General features: G+C 39.3%; 1 protein-coding gene across 2 annotated transcripts in view; it reads left to right on the top strand.

Annotated features, from left to right (window-relative positions):
- PUS10 (pseudouridine synthase 10) overlaps positions 1–25,073 on the top strand; it is a 1,838,120-nt gene that overhangs the window by 910,522 nt on the left and 902,525 nt on the right. For both annotated transcript variants that reach the window (XM_044055027.1, XM_044055017.1), the window contains one exon: positions 23,335–23,380. In XM_044055027.1, coding sequence (XP_043910962.1) covers positions 23,335–23,380 — 46 coding nt within the window. The remainder of the gene's footprint in view (positions 1–23,334; positions 23,381–25,073) is intronic.

Here is a 25,073-nt window from a genome sequence, read left to right as displayed (position 1 = left end):
TGATGCATTTCCTAAAGTCCTTTGTGCAGTGTAAGTAATACCTCAGTTGATGGTGATCATCCAACAAGTGAAGAAAATATTCACCCTTGTTAGAGAAATTAGGGGAGAAAAATGTTGAATGAATCGTCTGGTTCAAAGAGTTCTCTGATACCACCTTTGGAATGAAAGCTTGATTAGTTCTGAGGGAAACTATATCCTTATGAAAAATTAAATAAGGAAGTTTGCATGATAAGGCCTGTAATTCTGAAATTCTCCTAGCTGATGTAATGGCAAAAAAATTTAAGTCAGATGAGGCTTCACTTTCAAATGGTGCCGTAGTAAGATTCTGTAACAAAACAGTGATGTCCCTAGGTATGAAGGGGGTCCCCTCAGTGGGTGTCACAAAAGAAAGGTACCCCTTTGGAACAATTTTGAGAGCCTTAGGGAAGCAACAGGAGCATGTAACTCTCCCACATTAAAGCTATAATTGGATGCTAATTGAACTTAAAAAAAAAAAAAAACTTTATTGAATCACTTATGACATAAACTCACATTTATATAAAAGTAATCAAACCATATTAACAGTTTCATGTTTGCAAACATTACACATCACATCAGTTGTTCTATACCATATAATCAAAGCAGCATTATATAAATTCTTCAGTTCCTGCCTTCTCTTAAACCTCATTCTTTCTCCAAAAACTTTTCTGCATTTACTGTTCCCAAAATTTCCATTTTTCCTATGTTGTTTACTACAACCCTTTTCTAAAGATCCCACTTCCTGTTCTTTTATCTCTGTTACAATACTCACTACTTCAAGTATAGTTGGTTTAGACTTCAATTTCCCTTTTCTAGTAATTGCTTTTTTGGCAGCCACCAGAATAAAAGATGACAAGGCCTTACAATTTCTAGGCAATTCAGATGTTGCATCCCAGCTGAAAAAAAATCATTTCCCTAGTTATACTCACTTGCTCATCCAGTGTTTCTGACACAGTACTCTGTAGGGAATTGTTAGTCTGCCAAATCATTACACTCTGAAAACATATGCTTGTCTTTCTTCCCCATTAGACCTCAAGTATTTGCCAGCAGCCTGAGGAAAAATTATTTGCAATCTGCTTTGGGTATAAAAGTATCTATGCAAACACTTCCAGGCAAAAATCTTAAATCTTCTAGACTTTGTTGCATATTTGGAAGGCATACATATATTCTCCCATTGCTTCTTTGTGAATTGCTTATCTTCCCAAAGCTTTCTAACCTCCTGTGATGGATTCTTATAGTTATCATACGATATTTTATGTACTCTAATAATTATCATGCAGTATTTTATATACTCTACTATCTCTTTAACAGCAGCTTCTGTCCTAGGTTCTACTAAAAACTCTGTCAGTGGTGGTCTTTGCTTGGGAAACCACTGTTTTTTTCTCTTTGCCTATACTCTGATATCAAGCCTTGATAGGGAAGGCAGTCTCTAGCTTGTGGTCCAAATAAATTCTTCGCCTCTTCCCAATCTTTTACCTTTTCCTCTGTAATTATTTGCTCCCAGTACCTTGGTTCTTTTGACAATTTTTCCAGTAAATTCAAGTCTCCTTTTGCCTATTTTCACTTTCCCTAATTGCAGTCATCCCGATCAGTAGAAGCTCTTTTCTCCATTCCCTTGTTGGCTTAGTTCTTAAAATGCTTTCTGCTATTTACGAATATAATATTTTGTATGGTTATTGTTATTTTCCTTTAAGTATTCAGAAAAAGCTAATACAAGCAAGAGCAAGATCTATGAGTTTAGGAGAGTAAGTAGAAATTCTCATTATGAATAGGGGAGGAGAAGTGAAAATTCTCAGTATGAGGAGATTATGTTGGGTAGGAGCAGGAGCATTCCCACTGGGAAATTAGGTGTGAGTGAAGGGATTTTTTGAATTAGAAGTGATTTGTGATGGTACGAATGGATGGGGTTAAGGGGTTCCAGAGACGAGCAAGACTGTAGGATAAGATATTTTTTCCAGGGGGACGAATTGATTTATACAGTTCAATTAAGTTTTGGTTGTTAGATCTTAGAATTCTATCAGGGAGGTGCATTTTGAAGGTAGAGGAAAGGGATGGGCAGAGGGAGGGATTGAAGATGAGTTTGTGTGCAAGAGTCAGTTGGACGTAGGTGAGATGATTGGGTAGTTCTAACCATTTTAGTTTGTGGAGAGTTGAACAGTGGTGTGAGGAGGACTTGTGGGAGGTAGCAAACTTGACAATTTTGTTATAGCAAGAGGAGAGTTGTGTTTTGAGAGAAGATTGTAGGTTAGTTAGAAGTGGGGCTCCATAGAGGAGGGATGGGATGAGAAATGTGGTAGATAGGGTGAGTTTGGTGGAGGGTGTAAGATAACGATTCTGTCTGTAGAGCATGCAGAGTTTTTGGTGGGTTTTTTTTATTTTTAGTTGAAGATGGGAATTGAATTTAAGCTGACTATCAATCTGGATGCCAAGTAATTTGGCCTCAGATACCAGTTCTAAGGGTGTATTGTTGTGACTAGTAATAGTGAAATTACTTGGATTGAAAAAGGTAGCTTTAGAGGGGGTGAATACCATTACTTTGGTTTTGGAGGCATTTTGTACAAGGCAATTTGTTTTCATCCATTGTTCGGTGGTTGAGAATGCATCTTGAGTAAGCTTTAGCAGTGTGGGGATGGAGGTAGCAGAGCAGATTATAGTTGAATCATTTGCGTATTGGATAATTTTAGTTGAAGGGATAGAGTTATGGAAATCGTTTATGAATATATTAAAAAGCAGGGGACCCAGTATAGATCCTTGGGGAACACCGGTTGGGGTATTGTAAGTAGCTAGTGAACCAGTTCAGAGAAGAGGGTGACAAGTTAAGCTTGGAGAGTTTAGTTAGTAATAAATTGTGGGAGATAGTATCAAAGGCTTTAGAGAGGTCTAGTAGGAGGGTAGAGACAATGTGTCCTGTGTCCCGGGCTTTGTTCACAGCTTCCAGGAAGGAGAGTAGGGCGGTCATAGTACTGTGTCTTGGTCTGAAACCATGTTGTGTTGGAGTTAGTAGGTTATTGTCTAAGAGGTATGGTAGGAGTTGTAGGTGAATACACTTTTCTAAAAGTTTAGAGATAGGAGATAGAATAGCGATGGGACGGAAATTAGTAATATTGTTATTGATGCCTCCTTTGTGCAGTGGAACGACAAAAGCCTTTTTCCAGATTTGGGGTACCGAGCTTTCTTGAATGGAACGGTTGATTAAAATGCTGATGGGGTAGGCAATGGCTTCAGCAGCTATACTGAGAAAGTAAGAAGGAATGTTATCAGGAGCATTAGAGCATGGTTTTAGTTTCTGCAGTAGTTTTTTTATGGTGGATGTGGGTATAGGTTTTAGTGAGAATGGTGGGGGGAGGGGGGATTTGACAATCTTTTTTTTTCAAAACAGGTTTATTGTTTTAACATATAAGAGAAATATCATAACAATTTTATACAAGTAATTAAAAATAGGTATTATTATAATATTCAACAAAACAACTAAAGTATTTACAAAGACATCCACTACAATCAGATCAATTAATTAAACTAAAATACCATGCTATTGAAATTAAATTTTTTTTTAACAAATTTTGTAAATTATCCCATACAATAAAATAAGATGTTTTTCTATTTGTTCTAGTCCTAATTGTGTTTATTTCCATATGGCACACTATATTCATAACATTTTTAAATTCATTGAACGAAGGAGGTGTAGGGATTTGACAATCTTGATGATGGAGTGGAGATAGGGGGATGAGCAGTGGTGAGGGGTGAAAAGTTGGTAGGGAAGGATTGGGGTGTAGTGGGGGTATGGTGGGGTTTGAAGATGAAAAGGATGAGGTTAGTTTGGAGATAGAATCAGTTGAAGAAGGTGTTGAATTGAGTGGCCGAGTCTATGTCAGGAGTGTTAGAGTCTGGGCTCGGGTTATCTGGTTTGTTGGGATTGAGGAGGGTAGACATGCATTTCCAGAATTTTTGAGGGTTTGTTTTGTTGTTGTTTTGGATTATGGAGAAGTATGGAGAAGTAATTTTGTCTATCGGAGATGATAAGTTTTTATGGGCTGGGGGAGTCCTATGTTTCTGATATGATGACCATGCCTCATCTCTAAGGTGCATAGTTACTAGTGTGTTTTTTGTTAGCCAAGAGGCAGTTTTGTTTTTTTATTCATTTTGTTTTTATGGGGGCTTGTTGCTCTAAGAGGTTTAGAAAAGTTGAGTTAAAGTGGGCGACAGCCTGTTCCAGGGGTAGAGTTTTTAGGGTGTACCAGTTGATTGCTTTTAGAGAGTTGGAAAAGGTAGTGGGGTTAAAGTTTTTTTGGCAGCGAGTAGTAATAAAATTGTGAGTAAGATGTAGGGGTGAAGTTAGTCGGTGTGTGAATGTGGGCAAGTGGTCACTAAGGGAATCAGGCAGGGTGCCACTATGTGAGAAGTAATGAGGGTGGGAGACTAATATCCAGTCTAGGATACTATCACTGGTGAGGTTTTTGGAGGGCCGAGTTATGGAGTTGATCAGTTGAGAAAAGTTGTAAAGATTAATGTTGTGGATTTGTGGGAGACTGTATTGCAGACCAATTAATATTCATGTTACCCATAAGTATAGTTTCATTGTTAATGTTATTGGAAAGCCAGGAGAGAATATCTTCTAGTGTAGAAATATTGTTGCCTGGGGGGATATAGAGGGAGGCTATGCATATGTCTTTGTGTTTATTTACTTGAAGCAAAGCCAGGAGTAGTTCTGCATTATTGAATTGGGGAGTTGGTTTGTTGTAAGGGGTAACTGTTAAGGAGGATAGGTATAGAAGGGCTACTCCACCTCCTTTTTTCTTTGTTCTATCTTTTCTGATTATAGAGTAGTTGGGTGGAATTATTTTTTAATCTTTTATATGAGGTTTTAACCAAGTTTCAGAGATGGACAAAATGTCTGGTTTGTTATATGTAAGCCAGGCATGCAGATTAGGGATTTTGTTAACTATACTTTGGGCGTTTAAGGAGGTGAGTAGTATGGATGTATCCATTGGCGGGGATGAGGATGGGCCTGGTTTGGGGTGTATGTCTCCTAATAATAGAATAGAAGTCAGATATAGCATTAGGTTGGGGAGGTACTTTGTTTGCTTAGAGACAGGGTTGAGTTTAGCTAGATTTAAGGTAGCTGTTGTAGGGTTCGGATAGTTGTGAGGAGTAATAAGTTTATAAGAGAAGAAAAGATGGTGTTTTATGGGGTATAAGCATGGAGAGATTGGGAAGTGTGAATGTAAGACAGGTAGGTTAATATGGTTAGTAGTATGAAAGGATGGAGTGTGGTTATAGTTAGTTGGCAGGGTCAGGTAGTAGATATAGGATATGTTGAGGAACAGTACTAGATGAGTACAGAAGGATATGGCTTTTGAGAGCATAGTGGGATAGGATATTGAGGGAAGGTATGCTGTGGGTGGCTAGTTTACTAGGTATGTGAGTTATAAATTTTGGGAGGAGACAGAGAGGGGAGGTATGGAAGAGTATTGGTGAAAAGAGGGGATATCTCATCTCTTCCTATCCTGTTAGTAATTGAGCCTCATCTGTCTCTAACTATGGCATATTTAATGTTTGCATAAACATTTCCATTTGTACCTTTTCTTGATTTCCATATTTCACTGCTTTATACAGATTTTCATAAAATGTCTGAAATATTTCTGGTATGCCTACAGGCTCTTATGTTGTCTTCTGTGTTATAGGCTCCCTAAGCTTGGTGACAATCCGTTCCACTTTCTGTTGCTTGCATCGTTGTGCTAAAAGTTTTTTGTGCTCTGGAGCTATTATCAAAAACAGTTGCTTATGCTCTTTAAAGATGGCTACACATTGAGTAACAGCTTAATTTCAGCTCCCCCAGTGTGAAAATAGAAACTCAGAAGAGAGAGCCAGTAGGCTCGTATTTTGGGGTAGATTTCAGTAACTTGCTAGTAAGTGCACTGCCTGGATGCCAGCAAAAAACAAATCCAGAGAACCATAAATAAAAAAAAAATCACAAAAGGTGAGGAAAAAAACATTGACTGGGAAGAATTCTTCAACAGTTCAACAAAAAGCAGTGCAAGCTCCAGCTCTAGTACAAGACATGACTTCCAAGTCAAATTTACTCAGAGCTGATTAAAATAAACGAAACACTAAAGGGGTGTATCAACTCAAATAACAAAAGGCTAGGTAGATCTTATGAAATTCTTGATCACTGTTCAGTGGAATTCTCATAAACCAACCTTTTTCCAACAGATTTTATCAAAAATATTAAAATAAAAATGCTGGATAAACTACTTAATGTTGTGTGGTTTATTAAATTTCCTCATGAGCGCTTTCCTCTAGTAGACTTCATCAGACAGTTTTTTAATTAATAAGCTTGCATTTACGCATGTTTAAATGCTTCTGAAAAGCAAGGGTGTGTGGAGGACAGCTGTTGCCATTGGTGTTTAGTTTGGCTGTCTCTGTAGAATAATTGGTCGAGGCCAGCTCTCAGCCTGATTGGGTGGAAAGGCTAGTCTTCGGTTTGCATAGGTGGTCTGATTGGACCAGCTTTTTTTTTTTTTTTTCTTCAGAAACCCCTTAGCACTGGAGTATCTAGTATAATTATATTCTTATTCTAATTCTTATTTTTGTTTTTTCATTTTTTCATAAAAGTCAGAGGTGGCACATGACCAACCCAGAATTGATGAACATGTTTCACCTCAAAAAAATCTAGATCCCTCAGAACTACAAGGGCGGGAGACTTAAACCTTGACACGGTTATTAATAGGACGTGCTGGAGGGACAGATTCATCACCCAGAGACTCCCTATGCTGTGGAACAAAATCCCGGTACATGTGAGGCAGAGCACCTCGCTGGCTTTGTTCAAGAGGAATCTTGACCAATGGATGGGAGATTGCAGATATACCCCAGGGATTATCTCAGTGTCACTGCTTGACAGAGGCACAGCAAAATAATGGGCATAGTATCCTCCAAACTAAAGGGGTGGCGAAAGCCACAAAACTCTGGGCTAGGCTTATAAATGCCCTTGGGCAGATAGCCTAGTATGAACCTATGAACCTATAAGAGAAATCGGTAAATAACAACTACCACTGAATAGGGTTAAAAGCCCACATACTGATACTAGGAGTTGTTTTGGATTATTCAGATGCTGATGACCTAGCTCTAGGAAGCTGCATTTCATGTGTTACAATTTCTGTAAGATATTTAAGTCTAAATACCTCTCAGAGGTTAGGCCATAACCTCAATATCTCTGTGTTAATTTCCAACCATCCAGAAGGTAAATATTTTAAATTCCACCACTTGTAAATGTAAGTTCTGGAATTGGGAGACTGTGTATGTATTATGACTAATAGATAAAATAAATTACTTACAAGTTGAGCTCCTCCTAGGGTCTCTTGTTATCAGACAGGTGCCTTTTCACCTCTTGCAGCCAAATTCCATAATAAAACAACCCCATAGAACCTCCGCAACCTCTCGCAATTAACTACCTTACACCAGACACCCCAATCCATACTGCACTCTACTGACTATTCCTTTTCCATTCTTGCACCCAACCTCTGGTAGTCCCTCACCCTTTACCTTAAAGAAGTCTCCATTTTTCCCCATCTTCAGAGCTCAACTCAAAAGACACCTTCATCAAAAATCTGACTGCAAGTGTTTTTCCACTGGACACACAAACAGAAAAATGGAAAAATCACCTGCATCGCTTTTAATTTGACCCCATGCTCTCAGCTGCTGCTTTCCTCTCATGTTTACTACTAAAATTAGTTCACATTTGGGTGTTTTAGTCTGCTAATATTTGCATATTGTATCACTTGTCTATGGGATTGTCCGCCTTCTGTGATTACTCTGTGTTTGTGAATTTGTTCTATTTTCTTTCTTTTTTTTGTGACTCTATTCACCTGGCTGTGCCTAAAAATGGCCTGTAGTGATCAGTGTCCTACCCCGGTAAACAAACTAAAATAAAGATAAGCAGGAAAAAAACACCTTGTGATAAACGAGTGCTCTGACCTTAAATGCCAAATTCTGTGAAATGCCAGTATTTTTTCAATGTTCAGACTGTTCTCTTTCAGGATTTACTGGTATTTATTTTTTATTATTTATCCTTTGTTGACCACATTAGTCCCACTACATTGGTGGCATCTTTTCAGGGGAGACCCAAGTTGGTATTTGTACTAACAGGGGAAATTTTTGCCAGGGCATTGGGAAACTTCCTGTACTCTTTTTGTTAGGTACAATAGGATCTTTTACATCCACCTGAGCTACCACCAACTCAAGCAGATGGGACTTCTGTTTAACACCCCCTATGCTGCACTGTAGTGTCAGCAGTTTAATCTCCTGTAAGTGGTAAGAGTACCCAAAGCCTTCTGATCTTCCAGCACCAGATGCGAGTGTCCGCCCTGTTGTGTCACTGACACTACAGAAAAATGGAAAATCGTTGCTCCTGGACTTATATTCAGAGAAGTAGCCTATGCCTGATGGCTGCATAGTAAAATGTGTTCTCTTAACCTAGGTAAGTTAGATACAAACTTCTAGAGATACATATGCTAAAGTACAACCTTGGTCACTTGAGAAAGCTTCTTAAATGAAGTTCTAATGGCTCTTGCTTTATTGAAGGAAACTATTTTGGAAGATTTGCCGTTATGCTGAGTACTCAAATGTTTGTAGAATTCTCTGTCCTAGTATTTCCATCAATGAAACCTTCTGTCTCAAGATAATAGGTTCATAGGTGTGTACTAATCTAATGGCCCTGGAGCCTTTACAAGACTAGCCCATAGAAGTCCCCTGGCGTTGTGCTGCCCGATGTTAGTTCCCAGTGCCTCTGTCAAGTAGAGCCACTGGAGTGATCCCCGGGGTGAACTTTCTATTTCCCATCCACTCATGAAGATTTCTCTTGAAGAGGGCCAGTGAGGTGCTCTGCTTGACATGTATGGGAAGTCTATTCCAGAGCATGGGTAGTCTCTGGGTTATGAACCTGTTCCTCCAACATGTTCTGTTGATTGTGGTAATGAGGTTGAGCGCTCTGGAGCATGTGGTGCGGAAGGATTGGGATTTCTTTAGATGTAGCATTTCTAGCAGAGCTGGGTCAGACATGGCTTTGTAAGTTAAGCAGAGATCGCCTCTAAGTAGATGATATGAGACAGAGGATAGCTGGAGTTTTTTTGTCTGTCCATGTAGGGCATGTGTTTAAGGCCTAGGATCCTCTTCGTGAGGTACTTTTGTAGCCTTTCCAGCTGTTGCATGTGTCTGGTGAGGTACATGCCAAATGGGGCATTCTACTCAATGATTGGCCTAATGAGGGAAGAGTAGAGGGAGTTGATGACCTCTTTTTTCCTGGATGCAAAACCCCTGGTAATGAGACGTGCCACATAGAGGGACTTTCTGACCACAGTGGCAACCACAGTGGCAATGTGGTGGTCGAAGGAGAGGTTGCTGTCAGCCTGTGTCCCCAGATCTCTTATAACGCATTCAATGTTCCGTGGGCTCCCAGTCTGAGAGTATCGCATACTATACTATTTTCAGCTTTATTCCTGCACAAAGAAACATCAGAATTGTCTGGGTTAATTGAGTTCTTTTGAGAGGGGAGTAATGGGAAAACTCTAAGCCTAATACAGGAGTAGTGGAAGAAGAAACACTTCATTGCCTGCACTCTTTGTTTGACAAGTACCTCCCCATTTTGTAACTAAATCTGAGGCCTACCTTATAGGTTCATAGAGGTGCACTAGGCTAATGGTCCTGGAGCCTATATAAGCATGGCATCATGCCGCCCAAAGTTAGTTCCCAGTGCCCCTGTCAAGCAAGGCCATTGAAGTGATCCCCTGTGTGAACTTCCTATTGCGCATCCACTCATCAAGATTTCTCTTAAAGAGGGCCAGTGAAGTGCTCTGCTTGATGTGAATGGGAAGTTTGTTCCAGAGTATGGGAAGTCTCTGGGTTAGGAAGCTTTCTTTCCAGCATGTTCTATTTATTGTAGTAATGAGGTTTAGGTCCCTGGAGCATGTGGCACAGAGGGATTGGGATTTCCTTAGGTGTAGCATGTCTAGCAGCTCTGGGTCAGACATGGCTTTGTCGGTCAAGCAGAGATCGCCTCTAAGGCAATAAGAGACAGAGTATAGCTGGAGTTTTTTGAGTCTCTCCCTATAGGGCATGTGTCTAAGGCCTAATATCCACTTAGTGAGGTATTTTTGTGGCCTTTCCAGTTGTAGGTGTCTAGTGAGGTACATACCAAATGGGGCATTGTATTCTGTAATAGGTCTAATGAGGGATGAGTAGAGAGGGATTATGACCTCCTTCTTCCTGGATGAAAAAACCTTTTGTAATGAGATGTGCCACAAAGAAGGCCTTTCTGACTACAGTGGCAATGTGGTTATCAAAGGAGAGGTTGCTGTCAACTGGTATCCCCAGGTCTCTTATCACACCTTCGGTGTTTAGTGGACTACTGCCTATATGGTAGTACATGGGCACCAAATTTTTCCCAAAGGGAATGACAGTGCACTTTGTGGCATTGAGCTTAAGGCCATGATTCTGGCACCAGTCACTGGTGTCAGTGAGGCCTTTTTGTAGAATGTCTACATCAGTTGGAGAATCAATAATGGCTTCCAGTTTGCAATCATCTGCGAACTTGGTCAGCCAGAGTCCCTTTGTGTTGGCTTGAACTTCAGAGAAGTAGATGCCAAACAGGAGAGGACCTAGGACCGATCCCTGTGGGACACCACTTGTAACTGGTAATCTGCCCCATGACTTTCAAAAGAAACCAAGCAAAAAAATCTATCTCAGAAATAAATACTGGAATAAATGTCGAATGACTAAAAACCCAGTAGACCAACAAAACTTCAGACAGCTGAGAAGTGACACTAAAAAAGCTATACTCTCTGACAAAAGAAACTGCTACCTACAATTCCAGCAGACTCACCATAATAAACCACAAAAGTTCTGGGTGAGTATTAACCAACTATTGCACCCAGGTCAATCGATCACACCAAACCCACAAGGCACAGACCAGGAGAATCCCAAGCATACTGCCAATGCCTTTAATACCTTTTTTCACTTGCCAGTCAGTTTTCACCTCATAGCTTTACTATGTCTAACTCTACCCAACCCCCTCCATTTCTCTTCCAACCAGTCCCAACAACATATATTCTTACCCTTATCCAAAAACTGAAATCATCCTCTCCTTCAGCAGACCAACTATCTGCTGAATATCTACAAAAAGCAGCCAAACCCATCGCCTATTCCATTTCCATTCTGATCAACAGAACCATCAGCGAAGGACACATCCCTAGTATCTGGAAAGTCTCCCATACTATCCCCCCTACATAAAGGCGGAAGCTCTACTTAATTCTCCAACTACCGTCCCATAGCCCTACTTTCTCCTTTGGCAAAGATCATGGAAAAATGTATCCCCAGGCATTTGCTAGACCACCTAATCCAAAATAATTTACTATCCAGCTGTCAACACGGTTTCAGACCTTCCCACAGCACTACTACTGCCCTCCTTTCCTTTACTGACTGTATTAACAAAAACCGTAACCACAATATGCTTTCCTGTGCACTGTTTATTGTTCTGTCCAAGGCATTCAATATGGTAAATCACCAGATACTTATAAATATCCTTAAATCCCTGTCACTAGATGAACTCACTATAAAGTGGTTCAAGTCCTACTTAGATAACAGACAACAGGCTGTGCTTTGGCACAACATTCTATCTACCCACCTGCCTGTTAACCTTGGTGTCCCTCAAGAGTCCATATTAGGACCCCTCCTTTTTTCTATATTTATCAATGACCTTCGCTTAGCAATCCCCCAAGCTACATGCATCCAGTACGCAGACAATTCCACACTTATATATGCTCATCCACATCTGAACTGCACTCCCTTACCTAAAAGGTGTTTAACACAGTTGAACAATGGTTTACACAGCACTGTCTCCTCCTGAACCCCCAAAAAACTAAACTCCTCCTTTTACTCCTACTCGTAAGTCCTCCCCAACAGATTTCACAGTAACATCCAATAATGGTACTCTCATATCCCCAGATCCAACAACCAAACTACTAGGTATCACCGTAGACAACAACCTCAGCTTCGACACCCATATCAATAATACTCTAAAAACTGTTAACAGAAAACTAGGCTCTCTCTACAGGATCAAACTCTTCCTTTCTCCTGCAGCTAGAATAAATATTGCTCATACTCCTCTAATCTCTACTCTCCTCTATGCCTCACCCATATATACTAATCTGTCTAAAAACAACCTCAATAAAATGGAAAATTCCTACAATAACATAGCCAGATTTGCTACAGGAAACCCATTCAGAACCCACCACTGTTATAATCTAAAGCAGCTAAGATGGGTTAAACTACAAAATCAGCTTAAATTCCACCAAGTGACCATTGCACATAAGACCCTTTACCAACCTAACAATACTCCTGTACTGTCTACCCTCATCATCCCCTATACCGATCTGAAGACCTTACGATCATCACATAAACTTTACTATCTACCCTCATCATCCCCTATACCAATCTGAAGACCTTACGATCATCACATAAACTGTACTATCTACCCTTATCATCCCCTATGCCAATCTGAAGACCTTACGATCATCACATAAACTGTATTATCTACCCTCAGCATCCCCTATACCAATCTGAAGACCTTACAATCATCACATAAACTTGTAAATATTTCTAAATCAAATAACAGGGCTGGAGACTTCTCCCTTCTCTGTCGGGAAAACCTGGAACCTTCTTCCCAGTGAACTTTCATCAAGTCCGTCTATATAACTTTTCAAAAGCAAACTAAAACTCTTCCTCAGAACACACTGGTTGTGCCCCTGTACTAAACCTGACTAAGCAGCTAGCTCTTCTAATCTTGCCTCTTCCTACCCTCTTTTTCTCATTAATCAAGTTCTATTTTCCTTAAATTACAACTTAACCTTGTCCTTCTATATATTGTTACTTGTATCTTCTGGAAACATTATTTTGGCAACTTTTTTTTTACTAACATAGTTATACAATAACCTGCCTTCTCTTTTATATTATGTATTAGCTTGCATTTTTGTATTGTACCTGCATTTTTATTTTGCACTATGTTATGAATGTCTGCCCTCTTTGTTTATCTCTGTACTGTACCTGCAATGTGCATTGTGTATATTAATTTTTGTATATATGATTTTGTTTTGTTTTCACTGAGCTTATCTCCCCGGGCCTGTACTGAAAATGGACATGTATCCAGTTAGACTAGCCCAGTCAACAAATGTAAAATAAAAAAATAAAAATAGTCAGATTTGGAGTCCGCTACTTTTACAGTGTGGATTCTGTCAGTGAGCCAGTTGGCAACCCATCTTATGACATAGGGGTTTATGCCTAGTTTAGTGAGTCTATCTATGATTCATGAGTGAGAGATATTGTCAAAGGCCTTGTCAAGATCTAGGTAGGCTGTGTGAACTACCTTGCCCTCATCCACAGCTCTGATGACAGACTGAAAGAAGTCTATCAGGTTGAGCAGGCATGATCTACCTTTCACAAACCCAAACTGCATGGGGTCCTGAGTTTGGAGATTCCCTATGTCCTTATTTATAAGGTCCATGATGATGCACTCCATAGCCTTACATATCAGACTCGTCAGACTAATGGGGCGGTATTTCCCAGGGTCTGTAGTCGCTCCGCCTTTGTGGAGTAGGATGACCATAGCAGTGCGCCATTTGGTAGGAACAAAGCCTGAAATGAGGCTGTGATTGTACAGGGTACTCAGGTCTGGTGCCAGTTCACTTTGTAATTCATGTAGAAAACAGCCAGGGATATTATCAGGTCCCATGAAAACTACATTCTTGGCTTTGGACAGTGCATTTTTTAACTGTGTAGCTGTGATAATAGGGACTTGGCATTCCTCAGGTATTGTGATAGGCCCTTAAGGGGGTGAAAGGGGGGTAAAGTTCGCACTGAACCTGTCAGCCAATATGTTGGCAATATCAGTTGGTTCTGTATATGTATTGCCATTGTGCTGTAACAAGAGCAGATCTGAGTATTGCCTTGTAGATTCTTGACATAACTATAGAATGCCTTGTGGTTGTCTTTAGAATCTGCAGCAATTTTGTTTTCGTAGCTAGCTTTAGAGGATTTGATGATGGATCTCAGTTTTTCGCTGAGGCTAACAAGGGAGTTTTTCAAGTCTTGGGAATTCACCCTTTTCTGCAACAGTTTTTTCCTTCTGTTGTAGAGTTTGTTTGTGGTGGGGGAGCACCAGATTGGCTTCCTTTTTTGGAGGAGAGCATCTTGGTTCTGTTTGGTATGGCCCGTTCCATGCACTTGTATATGTGCTCATGCAGTGCATTGGTATGTGAGTCAGCGGTCATGACTTCCAAAAAGTTCTGCTGTTGTTGGTAAGGTGGTAGTTAATCAAATTCCCAGGTATGTCAAACTGTTTGCCTTTAACAAAAAGGAGAGCTTATCAAAGAGAGAGAAGCTAGGAAAGAAATAAGTACATGTGGCTTTTTTTTTTAATTTTATATCATAAAAGTAAGGTAAAATAGTCAAGTTCTTGTTAGGTTCTCTTACAGGATTAGTAAAGCATATCAAGTAATCTGCATATAACACATTTTTTGACCAATGGGTCAAGTGGCACCTGCCACAGTCTTAAGGTCAGGGGTTTTAAGTACATGGCAAATAACTGTGGGGAGCAGCCCTGACTCATTTCACTGCAGATCTCAAGTGATTGAGAAAGCCAGGACCCTATCTTAATTTGTGCTTCAGCCACAAGATGTAAATTTTGTAAGAGCATAATTACTTGCTGTTCTTACCAAAATCTATTGAGCACCTTAAATAGAAACCCCCAATTCAGTCTGTCAAATGCTTTCTGTGCTTCATGGCTAACTATGTCTGATGGTTTATTCCTAATGTTTCCATCCTAATTAAATTGTCAAAGGCATATCTATCTTGTTTAAAACCTGCCTGGTCCAAGTGAATTAGACACTGGAGAATTTTTGCCATCCTTTTAGCTGAGATGAAGGCAAACACCCTGTAGTCATGAATTAAGATTAAAATAGGATGATAAGATATAACTTGTAAAGGATCTTTGCCTGGTTTTAAGATCAGAAAGACAATCTCCTTCCTCAAAGAGTTGGATAACTGACCACACTAAAGTATATCATTAAAATGTCTTTCCTGAAAAGTGAGGACTAAGTCCTTGACCATCATGTAAATCTGTAGAGGGATTCTGTTACTGTCAGGAGTTTTACACCAAGACAAATATCTTAGAATAAGATCCAGTTCATCTAAAGTGATTGGAGCTGTCAAACTCACTGCATTGTCCTGTGGCAATTTAGAAATGTGTAAGACTGAGATATACCCATTAAACTTCACTGGAAAACAGAGGTGTATTTAATATATTATGCAAAAACACTTTCTAAGAGCTTCCTTGAAGTCTTAATTATCTGGCCTAAGACCGTGTTCCAAACTTTTATAACATTCTAGCTGTTTGGGCTCTGAGCCATAGTGGTAATTGTCTCAGATTTGCTGGAGAGTTTACAAAAATGTGACATTAATAGACATTTTCGTTTGAGCATTACTATGATCTAGTGCCTCAGCTATTAAAGTCATCAGTTCTTTAACTCTACCCTTTACTTTCCAGACTCCTCTTCCTATATCTCCCTCTACTTCCAGTAATTTTTCTTGTAGTTATAAACTTTGGACTGACCCCTTTCCAACCCCTTTCTGCCTGCTTCACTTTATTTATTTGAAATTTGTTAACCGGGATAGTCCAACTGAGCCACAGGCCCATTTTCAGTGGAGACCCAAGGAGAAAAGCTCCAATTAGCTCACAGTCTTGTAAAAATTAGAAACATAACAAAAAATGAACAGCTGTACAGAAGACATAACATGAGGAATATTAGCAACAGTTAACATTATTACATACTGTAGATGAGATGAAAATAAAAGTTAACAATAAGATTACAGAATTGGTACAAGATATGAGATGCAGTTAATGTATTTGACAGAGATATGGTGCTGATACAATTATTAAGTTTTACATTCAGGACTATATTTTGAATATAAAATCCAGAAAAAAAATATATAGAATTACAAGTCAGAGAGAAAAGGAGAAAGAAAGGGGGTGATATACATTAGATGGGTAGAGGATGAGTAAATGATAAAGTTGTCATGTGGGGGCTTCAAGGTATAAAGAATGGAGATTTCCTTTTATTTCTTCCCATATTTGAGAACCAGTATTGTTGTCGCATAGCTGCTTGGATATAAACCTTTGAAATACATCCCCTAACCTCACAATGAAATATATGTCCTTTGTAAAAACAGAGGTTAACACTTGAACTTCTTGTAGCTTTTGAACTGCACTCTCAGCTGTACCATGGGACGATCTGAGGCATACCTCTCAACTATTCAGATTTTTCACAGCATGTGCAGATTTTTGCATCATATTTTCGATCCATTCCTCGTAAAATTTGTGGTTTTCTGGCAAAGCATTTGGGATTGATGGCACTAAATAATGACAAACATTTAAGTTTTGGACTTTGTATCCTTCACAAAATGCATGCTAATGCAAAAATTGTTATTCTAGGAACCTTCTAAGCTTATAAGAACAATATTTAAAATCTGTCCCTATTTTGGGGCCTTTGTCCCTCCATTATTTTTGGCTTTATCCAGATTTCCTGTGCTAAGATGTTGAGAGGAGTGATCTGAGGTCACAATGGGAACATACTCCAGGTTGTGAATCAAGTAGCTGTGTCATACAAGTATCAAAATGTTGTTAAGCCTTGACCAGGCAGAAAATTGAGGAGTAAAGCAATTGTGAAGATGTTGAGAGTTGGCAAACATCCTGTGAATATATTTTAAGTGCATTTCCCCTATCTCCACGATATAGTTGTAGAACACCAGACTCTTAAGTACAGGTACGCGAGTTTGAGGCCCGAGGGCCCAAACTATTTTGGTGGGGAGGGGGATTAGCATAATGGTTAAGGTGTGCATCTCACAGACACAAGGTACAGGTTTTTATTCTCATCTTTGAGGGGAAACTGGCTAAGCGTAAAATGGCCCACAAGGGAAGCTAGCCTGGTACTTGCATATGGACCTATGAACCTACATAATATTTTACAATCTTGCCTAAAGCAGAAATTCTATAAGACTGGGGGCTAAAGTGGACTTTTCCCAGCATAATCACTATATTCCAATCTCTTTCCCGCAAACCAACCCCTCTTGAAATGCGACCCAATTCCTGAGTTGTTTTCCTGGCACACTCCACAGCTGTACTTTGGGCGAGGCATACATATTTAATGTTTTCATATGGAGAGCTTCTGTATAACCATACTGCACCTGCCTTCTATGTAAGATGCCCTCCAGTTGAAAGAGAATGTTTTTCATAAGTAAAATTGCCGCCACCCCCCCCCACACTTCCTTTATGGGTTGGAGTACAAATGCCAGTAAAACATGGTCTATTCTATCTAGAGTCACATGCCCTGCTATGGAAGGATGTGTTTGCTGTAACAGTAGTACACCTGGATTCCAGTGTCAGAGAAAAGCTTCAAACCTAGTTCTCTTTATCAGGTTAGCAACACCCATTCATGTTTCAAGGTAGAAAAGGATACATTTCTGGATAAACATAGGAAATAGGCCTATTTCTGTTGACCCCTTGACTACAGTTGGGTGTCTTGCAAGCCAGATTTGCAGGGGTAACACTTAGTACCTAGGTACTCTTATTAAAAAATCCCAGCAATGCATAGGAAGTTAAAGAATAAGCTGAATGAATCAATAAATAGTAAATACAAGGGCTTCGCCAGCAGTAAAAGTTAACAACCACTACCAAAGCTACTACAAATACAGCTTTTAAAACAACAAGCAAACTATTTAAAGTTCCCCATCCTGCGTGAATCTTCCAAAGAGTAGTTAGGATACCAATGTTAAGGGAATTAAGGAAGATATGAACAAGTACTATATAGGCCATAGACGGAAGGAAACATCAATAAATCCTCCTATATATTCAACCCTTCCACCCCACCATTAATGTTGAAATTAAATTACCTTTAAAACATAGCAGTAATCAGCTAGCCAGCCATGCATAAAATGTACTCCTTAACCGTACTAACATGAAGACAAGAGACCTTGCAGGATGCCTCTGATGTAACAATATCATCACACAAGATCTGTGCAGACCAGTCAGTCTAAGTGTTTGGACCTGCCTATACACATACATTAGCAAACCTCTGCTGTTCAAATAAATAGTTTAGCAAACAAAGAGAAGCAATAATGCAGCAAACAATTACAATCATCAATACTAAGCGCTTAGTGAGTAGCGATATTATAGTCCTATCCATCAACAAAGAACAGGCATATTAGAAACTTCATGACTTATTCATCACACAGAAGATTCAAGCACTGCTTACTCATAATTGGTGGTAACTTGCTGCACAAATGGTTCAGGAGAGTCAGTCCCCAAAATAAAGTAATTCTAAAACACATTGTGTAAGTGATTGCTAGCCAAATTCAATATTTGTTTTTTTTTGTTTTTTTTGAAAACCATGAATGAGCTATGAATTAATGGTCCCAGTTGATTCAATCACGAGTCATTTCACAGATTCTGAGCATTGAGGATTAGCAGGTTGGATCCTGTAGTCTCTAAATATCTGGAGTCCTCTTTCTAAAATGAGGGAACAAGTGTAATGTTTCCATTTTTTTATTTATAGGCCCTTCAGCCATATGTTGAATGGTGACTGGACGTGCAAATGCTGGGGGATATATAGGATCATAGGAAGTTACTAGGCTGTTGGCCCTGAGGCTCTTATAAGCCTAGCCAAGAGTTTAGCCCATGTTTAGACAGGTCAACACCTAAAGCCCCTGTCCAGCATCACACAGGTGGAATCCCAGGGGTGTATTTTCTGTTTCCCATCCAGTTATCTAGGTTGCACTTAAAAAGGGATAATAAGGTACTCTGCTTGACATAGAGAGGGAGTCTATTCCACAGATGGGCGAGTCTCTGGGCCACACATCTGCTCCACCAACAAGTCCTATTGATATCACAGACCAGGTTGAGGTTACGTGTACGGGTTACTTGAGTGGAGCTTGACTTGCGGATATGCAGCAGTCCTGTGAAGGCTGGGTTTGAGGTTGCTTTGTACTCCAGACAGAGGTCACCTCTGAGGAGTCTGTATGAAAATGAGTAGAGGGACAGGGCTTTTAGCCCATCTGTGTAGGGTAGATATTTGAGGTCCTGAATTCTCCTGGTGAGGAACCTCTGTGCTCTCGATAGCTGCTGCAGGTGCTTTGCGAGGTACATGCCAAAGGGGGAGTTGTACTCAATAATTGGCCTTAGGGAAGAGTACAGCGATAGTATGACCTCTTTGTCCCTTGATGAGATACCCTTACTTATGAGGTAGGCCATGTAGAAAGCTTTCCGTACAACGGAAGCAACATGGTGGTCAAAAGTCAGGTTGCGGTCAACATGGGTGCCCCAATCCCTCACTACTGATTGAGTGCTTAGGACGTTGTTATTAATGTGTAATATGTGGGGACATCACTCTCCCCAAAGGGGATGATGATGCATTTTTTGAGGCCATGTTTCTGGCACCAGTCATTTGTTTGGGTGAGACCCTCTTGGAGGACATCTACATCACTTGGGGGAATTGATGACCATGCCCAGCTTGCAGTCATCTGCAGACTTGGTCCGCCATAGCCCACTGGTTTTGGCCTGCACCTCAGAGAAGTATATCCCAAATAACAGAGGCCCCAAGACTGATCTGTGGGTACACCGCTCATTATGGGTCTACTGCTTGAGATGGCTTCCCCTGTTTTGATTAGGTAGGTTCTATCAGTCAGCTAATTTGCTACCCATCTGGTAACATATGGATTGATGCCTAGTTGAGAGAGTTTATCTGTTATGCCCAAGTGGGGAATAGTTTCAAAGGCTTTGGCCAGGTCAAGGTTGGTGGTGTGCACAGTCTTCCCCTCATCCATGGCTTTGGTGACTGTCTCAAAGAAGTTGACCAGATTTAACAGACATGACCTCCCCTTGACAAAATCAAACTATGGGGGGGTAGAGTGTTTGGAAGTTGCCAATATCCCTGTTAATGAGGTCCATGATGATACAATCCATGGCATTGCAGATCAGGTTAGTTAGGCTGATGGGTCTATAATATCCCGGATTGGTGAACGCTCTACCTTTTGTGTAAAGGGATGACAGCAGCTGTCCTCCATGTGACTGGGACAACGCCAGTACTCATGCTTTGGTTGAATAGGGTGCCTAATGGTGCTGCAAGTTCATGCCCGAGTTCATGTAGGATGCAGCCTGGAATGTTATTGGATCCCATGGAGGCTGTATTTTTTGCCTTTGAGAGGGCAGTGATGACCTGCTCCTTAGAGGTAAGGGGTGGGGGGCAGGTACTGGGGATGTCCCTAAAGACTCTTTCAGTCTGCCCAATCCATATTTCTTCAGACTGCAGCCCCATCCAGAGGACTAACTTTTCTTATATTTATAGCACACAGTCTATTCTTTTATCCCATTCCAGGATCCTCTAAACTGCAAGTTTAACGAATTTCTGATCCTTCAGGTAAAGAAACATAACCTCGACTTGTTCAAGGTGGGCTCTTGCTGTCTCAGCATTGTGCTTGATATGATCCAAGTCCATATCCACTGATAACAGGCAATCGGAGGGGGCTGTAAGGGTAGTCTCGGTGTCCAAGAGGTTGCCATCAGCCTTCTCCTTATAAGCTGAAAATGAATTATTCATATTTTGCAGTTCTTCAAAGATCTGATTTAGGAACACAACCAATATTTGCCAGGTAAAGCACCCTCGGTATGAAAGACCACAAATGTAAAAAAATAATAATAACAGAGGAGTGCACCATGAGCTGCAAAATTAAAACACTGTCCAAGTTTGTAAAATCCAAGGTTTAATACGATAAAACCAAACAAACGAACAGGTGAACTGCAGTAGGTAAGCGCTTTCACGTTGGAATCAACGCTTCATCAGACATCAGTAATGCAGTCAAATAACATATCCTTAAATACAATAAGTGACATCACTACCTGTTCAAATTAACGAATCAAAAGCTGAAACTCAGTTAAAAGGCCACAAAAGCTGAGATTAAATTAAAAAACAATAAAGTCCAAAACAATCAATATTTATATAAAAAACACATATAGTTAATGCCTTAATGGTCTACTAGCTAAGAATGGTTTGAGTGCTATTCTGTCGTTCAGCCCAAACCTATGGGCTTGTAATTTCAATATCCATTTCCCTTCCCTCTCTTCAGTGCGGTTTGAGCAACATTAGTGGTGGTGCACTCCTCTGTTATTTTTTTACATAAAGATCTGATTTAAGTGATGAGTCTTCCATTTGCATAATTAGAGCTTGTAACAGTGGAATCTGAAATTTTAGCAGGCTGTTCCCCAGCACAGCCAAGCACAAATTCAAATAACTGCTTTTCCTCATTTTCCTTGCAATTTTTTCCACCATTTTAAGGCCAAGTTAAGCTTATATCAATAGTTAAATTATCTAAAATCATTTCATAATCAGTTTCGGAAGTGGGAGTTTGTAAGTTACTCTGCCCTGTCTTAATTGGAAGTCCCTTCTACATTTGCTTGAAATTTTGTAGCAACCTATAGAAGATCAAATGAAAAATATTTTACAGTTAGGCAGAGGACTTAATGACTAAATTCTAAATACTTTCTGTTGTAGGACTGTCTTATATTTGTTTCAGCTATTTTCTGTTTAGTGAGTCATGTTTAGGTTGTTTAGTTGTCATATTTTTTTTTCTTTTTTGTTATCGCTGCTTTCCATAATCCAGCAGAATAGAAGGTCATGGCCCTGCTGGAAATTGAATACATGAGATCTGAAGACAATTGGTTATTTTGTTCTGGCCATTCTACCAACTTGGGAGTCATACTTTAATGGGGAAGAGTTTGCTTCTGCATTATTTCTGGCCACTTGCAAGTTGTAGTTTGTGTGCTTGTTGCTTGTAAATAACTGTTATTGTGTCACTTGGAAAGATTACTTTACTGGTGCTACAGACATGTTAATTTAATAGATTTTTTAATTCATTAATTGGTTAAGCCTGAGCATCAAGCAGCTGAGGGGACAGTACTTTTTGTATTTCAGTGCCCCCCTTTACCCGTGCATCATGCCTAAGTTTCTTTTTGCTGTGATACTGGAGTCAGTCTTGAAACAGGCTGTCCATTTGGCAGTTACCTAACCAGAGCACAGCTGTCCAAAGAATAATTACTTTAGAGGCATCATGTATTTTATGGTTATTTAATGTTTTGCAGGTTAAAGTCCTTCCTCTAGTCTAGGTAGTCCACATTGCTTTTTTATTAATTTACCTTGGAAAAAGAAACAAAGCTACCTTAACTGGTACCATTTGCCAGGCTGACTGGAAAAGCTCTCCAAGGTACATCAAGCATCATGTGTGAAAGGTATGTCTGTGTGGGTCAGCTCGGTAGCTCTCACCTAGTATGTGCCCATACTTCGACTCTACTTAGATATGAATTCTTGTTGTATATTGGATTACAGCAGCAGATCTGTCCAAAATATCTTGCTCTCCCGTGTTGGTGTTCTTTATTTGCTCCTGAGCTGGTTGTTGGAATCCTAAATCAAGACTGACATGTTTATCTTGTCTGTGTACTCTTTGTTTAGAGATCATTATTCTTGTAAAACCTGCTGGTTTTCTCAGATACATAGTTACCATGTTAGGATGCCTGCCATCTGTTTAGATCCATGATGCTGTCTCTGTTAGAAGACTCATTGACCTTTCCTCTTATACTCTCAGGCTAATAGTAATTTTTCGTTTTAGGTAGCTATATAGTTTGTCCCAATCAGATCCTCCTTAGTCCACATTGTATAATAATATATTTTCCTTAACAGAAGGACCACTTGCTGCTGAAAGCTATCATTTTGCTGAGAGAATTTCCTTTGGTTATGGGATGTTTGCTGACAATTTTTGCCGATGCTCTTAGAGATAAAAAGCTAAAAATAAAGTAATTTCCTTAACTATTTTTTGTGTGTTTTTGGGGTGGGGTTAACAATTCTCTTGTAGCCAGAGGTCTCCTTTCCAGGGGTAATACAGTAGCATAAGAAGGCCGTGTGGCTTATTCTTTGTCACACATCATATAATTAAGGAATAATATGCTAAATTCCGTTGATAAATATTTCAGTGCCATAACCACCATATTGTACTTTCTGTTTTTAATTTTTTTTCCACCTTCATTCATGTCAGTGAATGTATTTCAGAAGCCATTTTGTTGCAGTAAAAAGCAGTATTAAAACCATAATTTCTGTGAAAGCTTTTTTGATTGGATTATGAGCTCTGGAGATTGCCTTTGCATCCTGCTAACAAATGTGTATTTTTTCTTAGGGCTACATTTTGCCCAGATTGCTTTAGACCTGCAAAAAATAAACAGGTAAGAGATGGCTATGTTGAATTTCTTAATTTATTTTTCTGTAGAGCTAAATGTTATCTAAATTGCTTTAGACATCCAAAATATGACTGACTAAGCATTTTCTATGTTGAATTTCTTCAGTGGGCAGCACCTCTGCAGCTAGGGAGATGATATCAGTACTGCACAAGAAGAATCAGACACAATTGTAACATTAAATAAGAAATAACACCTCAGTAATGACTTAGAAAGTAAATGGTACAGTGATATTGTACAGTGAGGAGCAGCATTTTCCCCTTTAGTGCATGCATAGGATAAAATTACTTGGTACTGTATAACAGGATTGTGTAGTGAGAGTGACTTTGTGTGTTCATTGTTGAATTAAACGAGTGACAATCTGAAAAAGTAGTCATCACTTGTCTAATATCAAAGCTTAAGAGGTTTATAGTGATAATCAAAACTGAAAGCCATTCAGCCTGCTTAGTTTTTTTTTTTGCATTTATTCATTCAATTTTTAAACTCAGCATCTCAATATGGACAGTGTCACAAGCGTGTCTCTTTTTTGTTTGTGATAGTATGTATAACTCATTAATACCTATATGATGTGAAATGTTACACACCTAGCAGCCTACACACATCCTTACATTTCCATTTCAAAGCTTTTTCTGGGAAATCAACTTAAAAAACATAATACAAAGAAATGTAATATTTTTGAACAATGACAGCTATTACAATGGTACCAACAGAAATGTTATCAGTAAAAAGTCTGCTTTGATAATAGGCAGTGCAGTCACAATCTTTATATCGTTGCTATACTATATTCTTGTGTGTACAAACCCAGAATGATAATTTCTTAGTGAAATATTAAAGAAAAGTGTTAAATCTTGGAAACTGTAGGACAAGGATGTACTTTGTCGACTTACTTTGGTAAGCCAGACATAAACTTTCACATAACAGCAAAAAGTTCCTTTTTGTTTGCATGCTTACTAAGATATTTACAGAAATATGCAGAATTATGATTAAATGCATAATTAACAATTAATGTTACCATGAATACCTCTCAGTATGTGTAATGTGCAGGTATCAATCACAGTTTTCCTCAGTGTCATCTAAAATTTCATCTGATGTCATGTAATAGTTTGTACGTCACTCTCATACCTCTCAACTATACAGATTTTTGTCCAGATATTTGCCTCATATTTTTGGTTTGTTTCTCTTAAAATTATGGTTTTCTGGAAAATCATTGGCAAATGCTTGGGGGTTGAAGTTAGAATATAATGTCAGACACATGGGTTTCAGACTTCATACCCTTGAGAAACGTCATGCCATTATTTATAGCTTTGCCCAGATTTACTGCTCTTAGTGGTTGATAGGCATGGTCACCCTGTTTTAAAAATATTAAGTAAATATTTCATATTTTTATAATTACTAAGTGGCTACCAATATTTCCAGTATATTGTGCTTTAACTGCACATGGACAGTGCTCTTTTCTTTCTCCTACCAGGACATTTCACTCTTTGCCAAACAGTAACATGTAGGTCACTCAGTTATGAAATTATTAATGCAAATATGAAAATATTCAGCTGCATCCATCCCTCTTCCATTCCATGCACATGTGCCTGTCACATAAGTTAGACCAGATTCTATTTTTGATAGTCTCTGTAGATCACAGTGTATGCGCTGTATCTTTAAGAAGCATATCAAGGACTGAACGTGC

The sequence above is a fragment of the Protopterus annectens genome, chromosome 1.part2, assembly GCF_019279795.1.
Source record: "Protopterus annectens isolate FY-2018-M chromosome 1.part2, PAN1.0, whole genome shotgun sequence".
Lineage (NCBI taxonomy): Eukaryota > Metazoa > Chordata > Ceratodontiformes > Protopteridae > Protopterus > Protopterus annectens.
The sequence above is the reverse complement of the archived record's forward strand: the minus strand, read 5'-3'. Positions and strand labels throughout refer to the sequence as shown.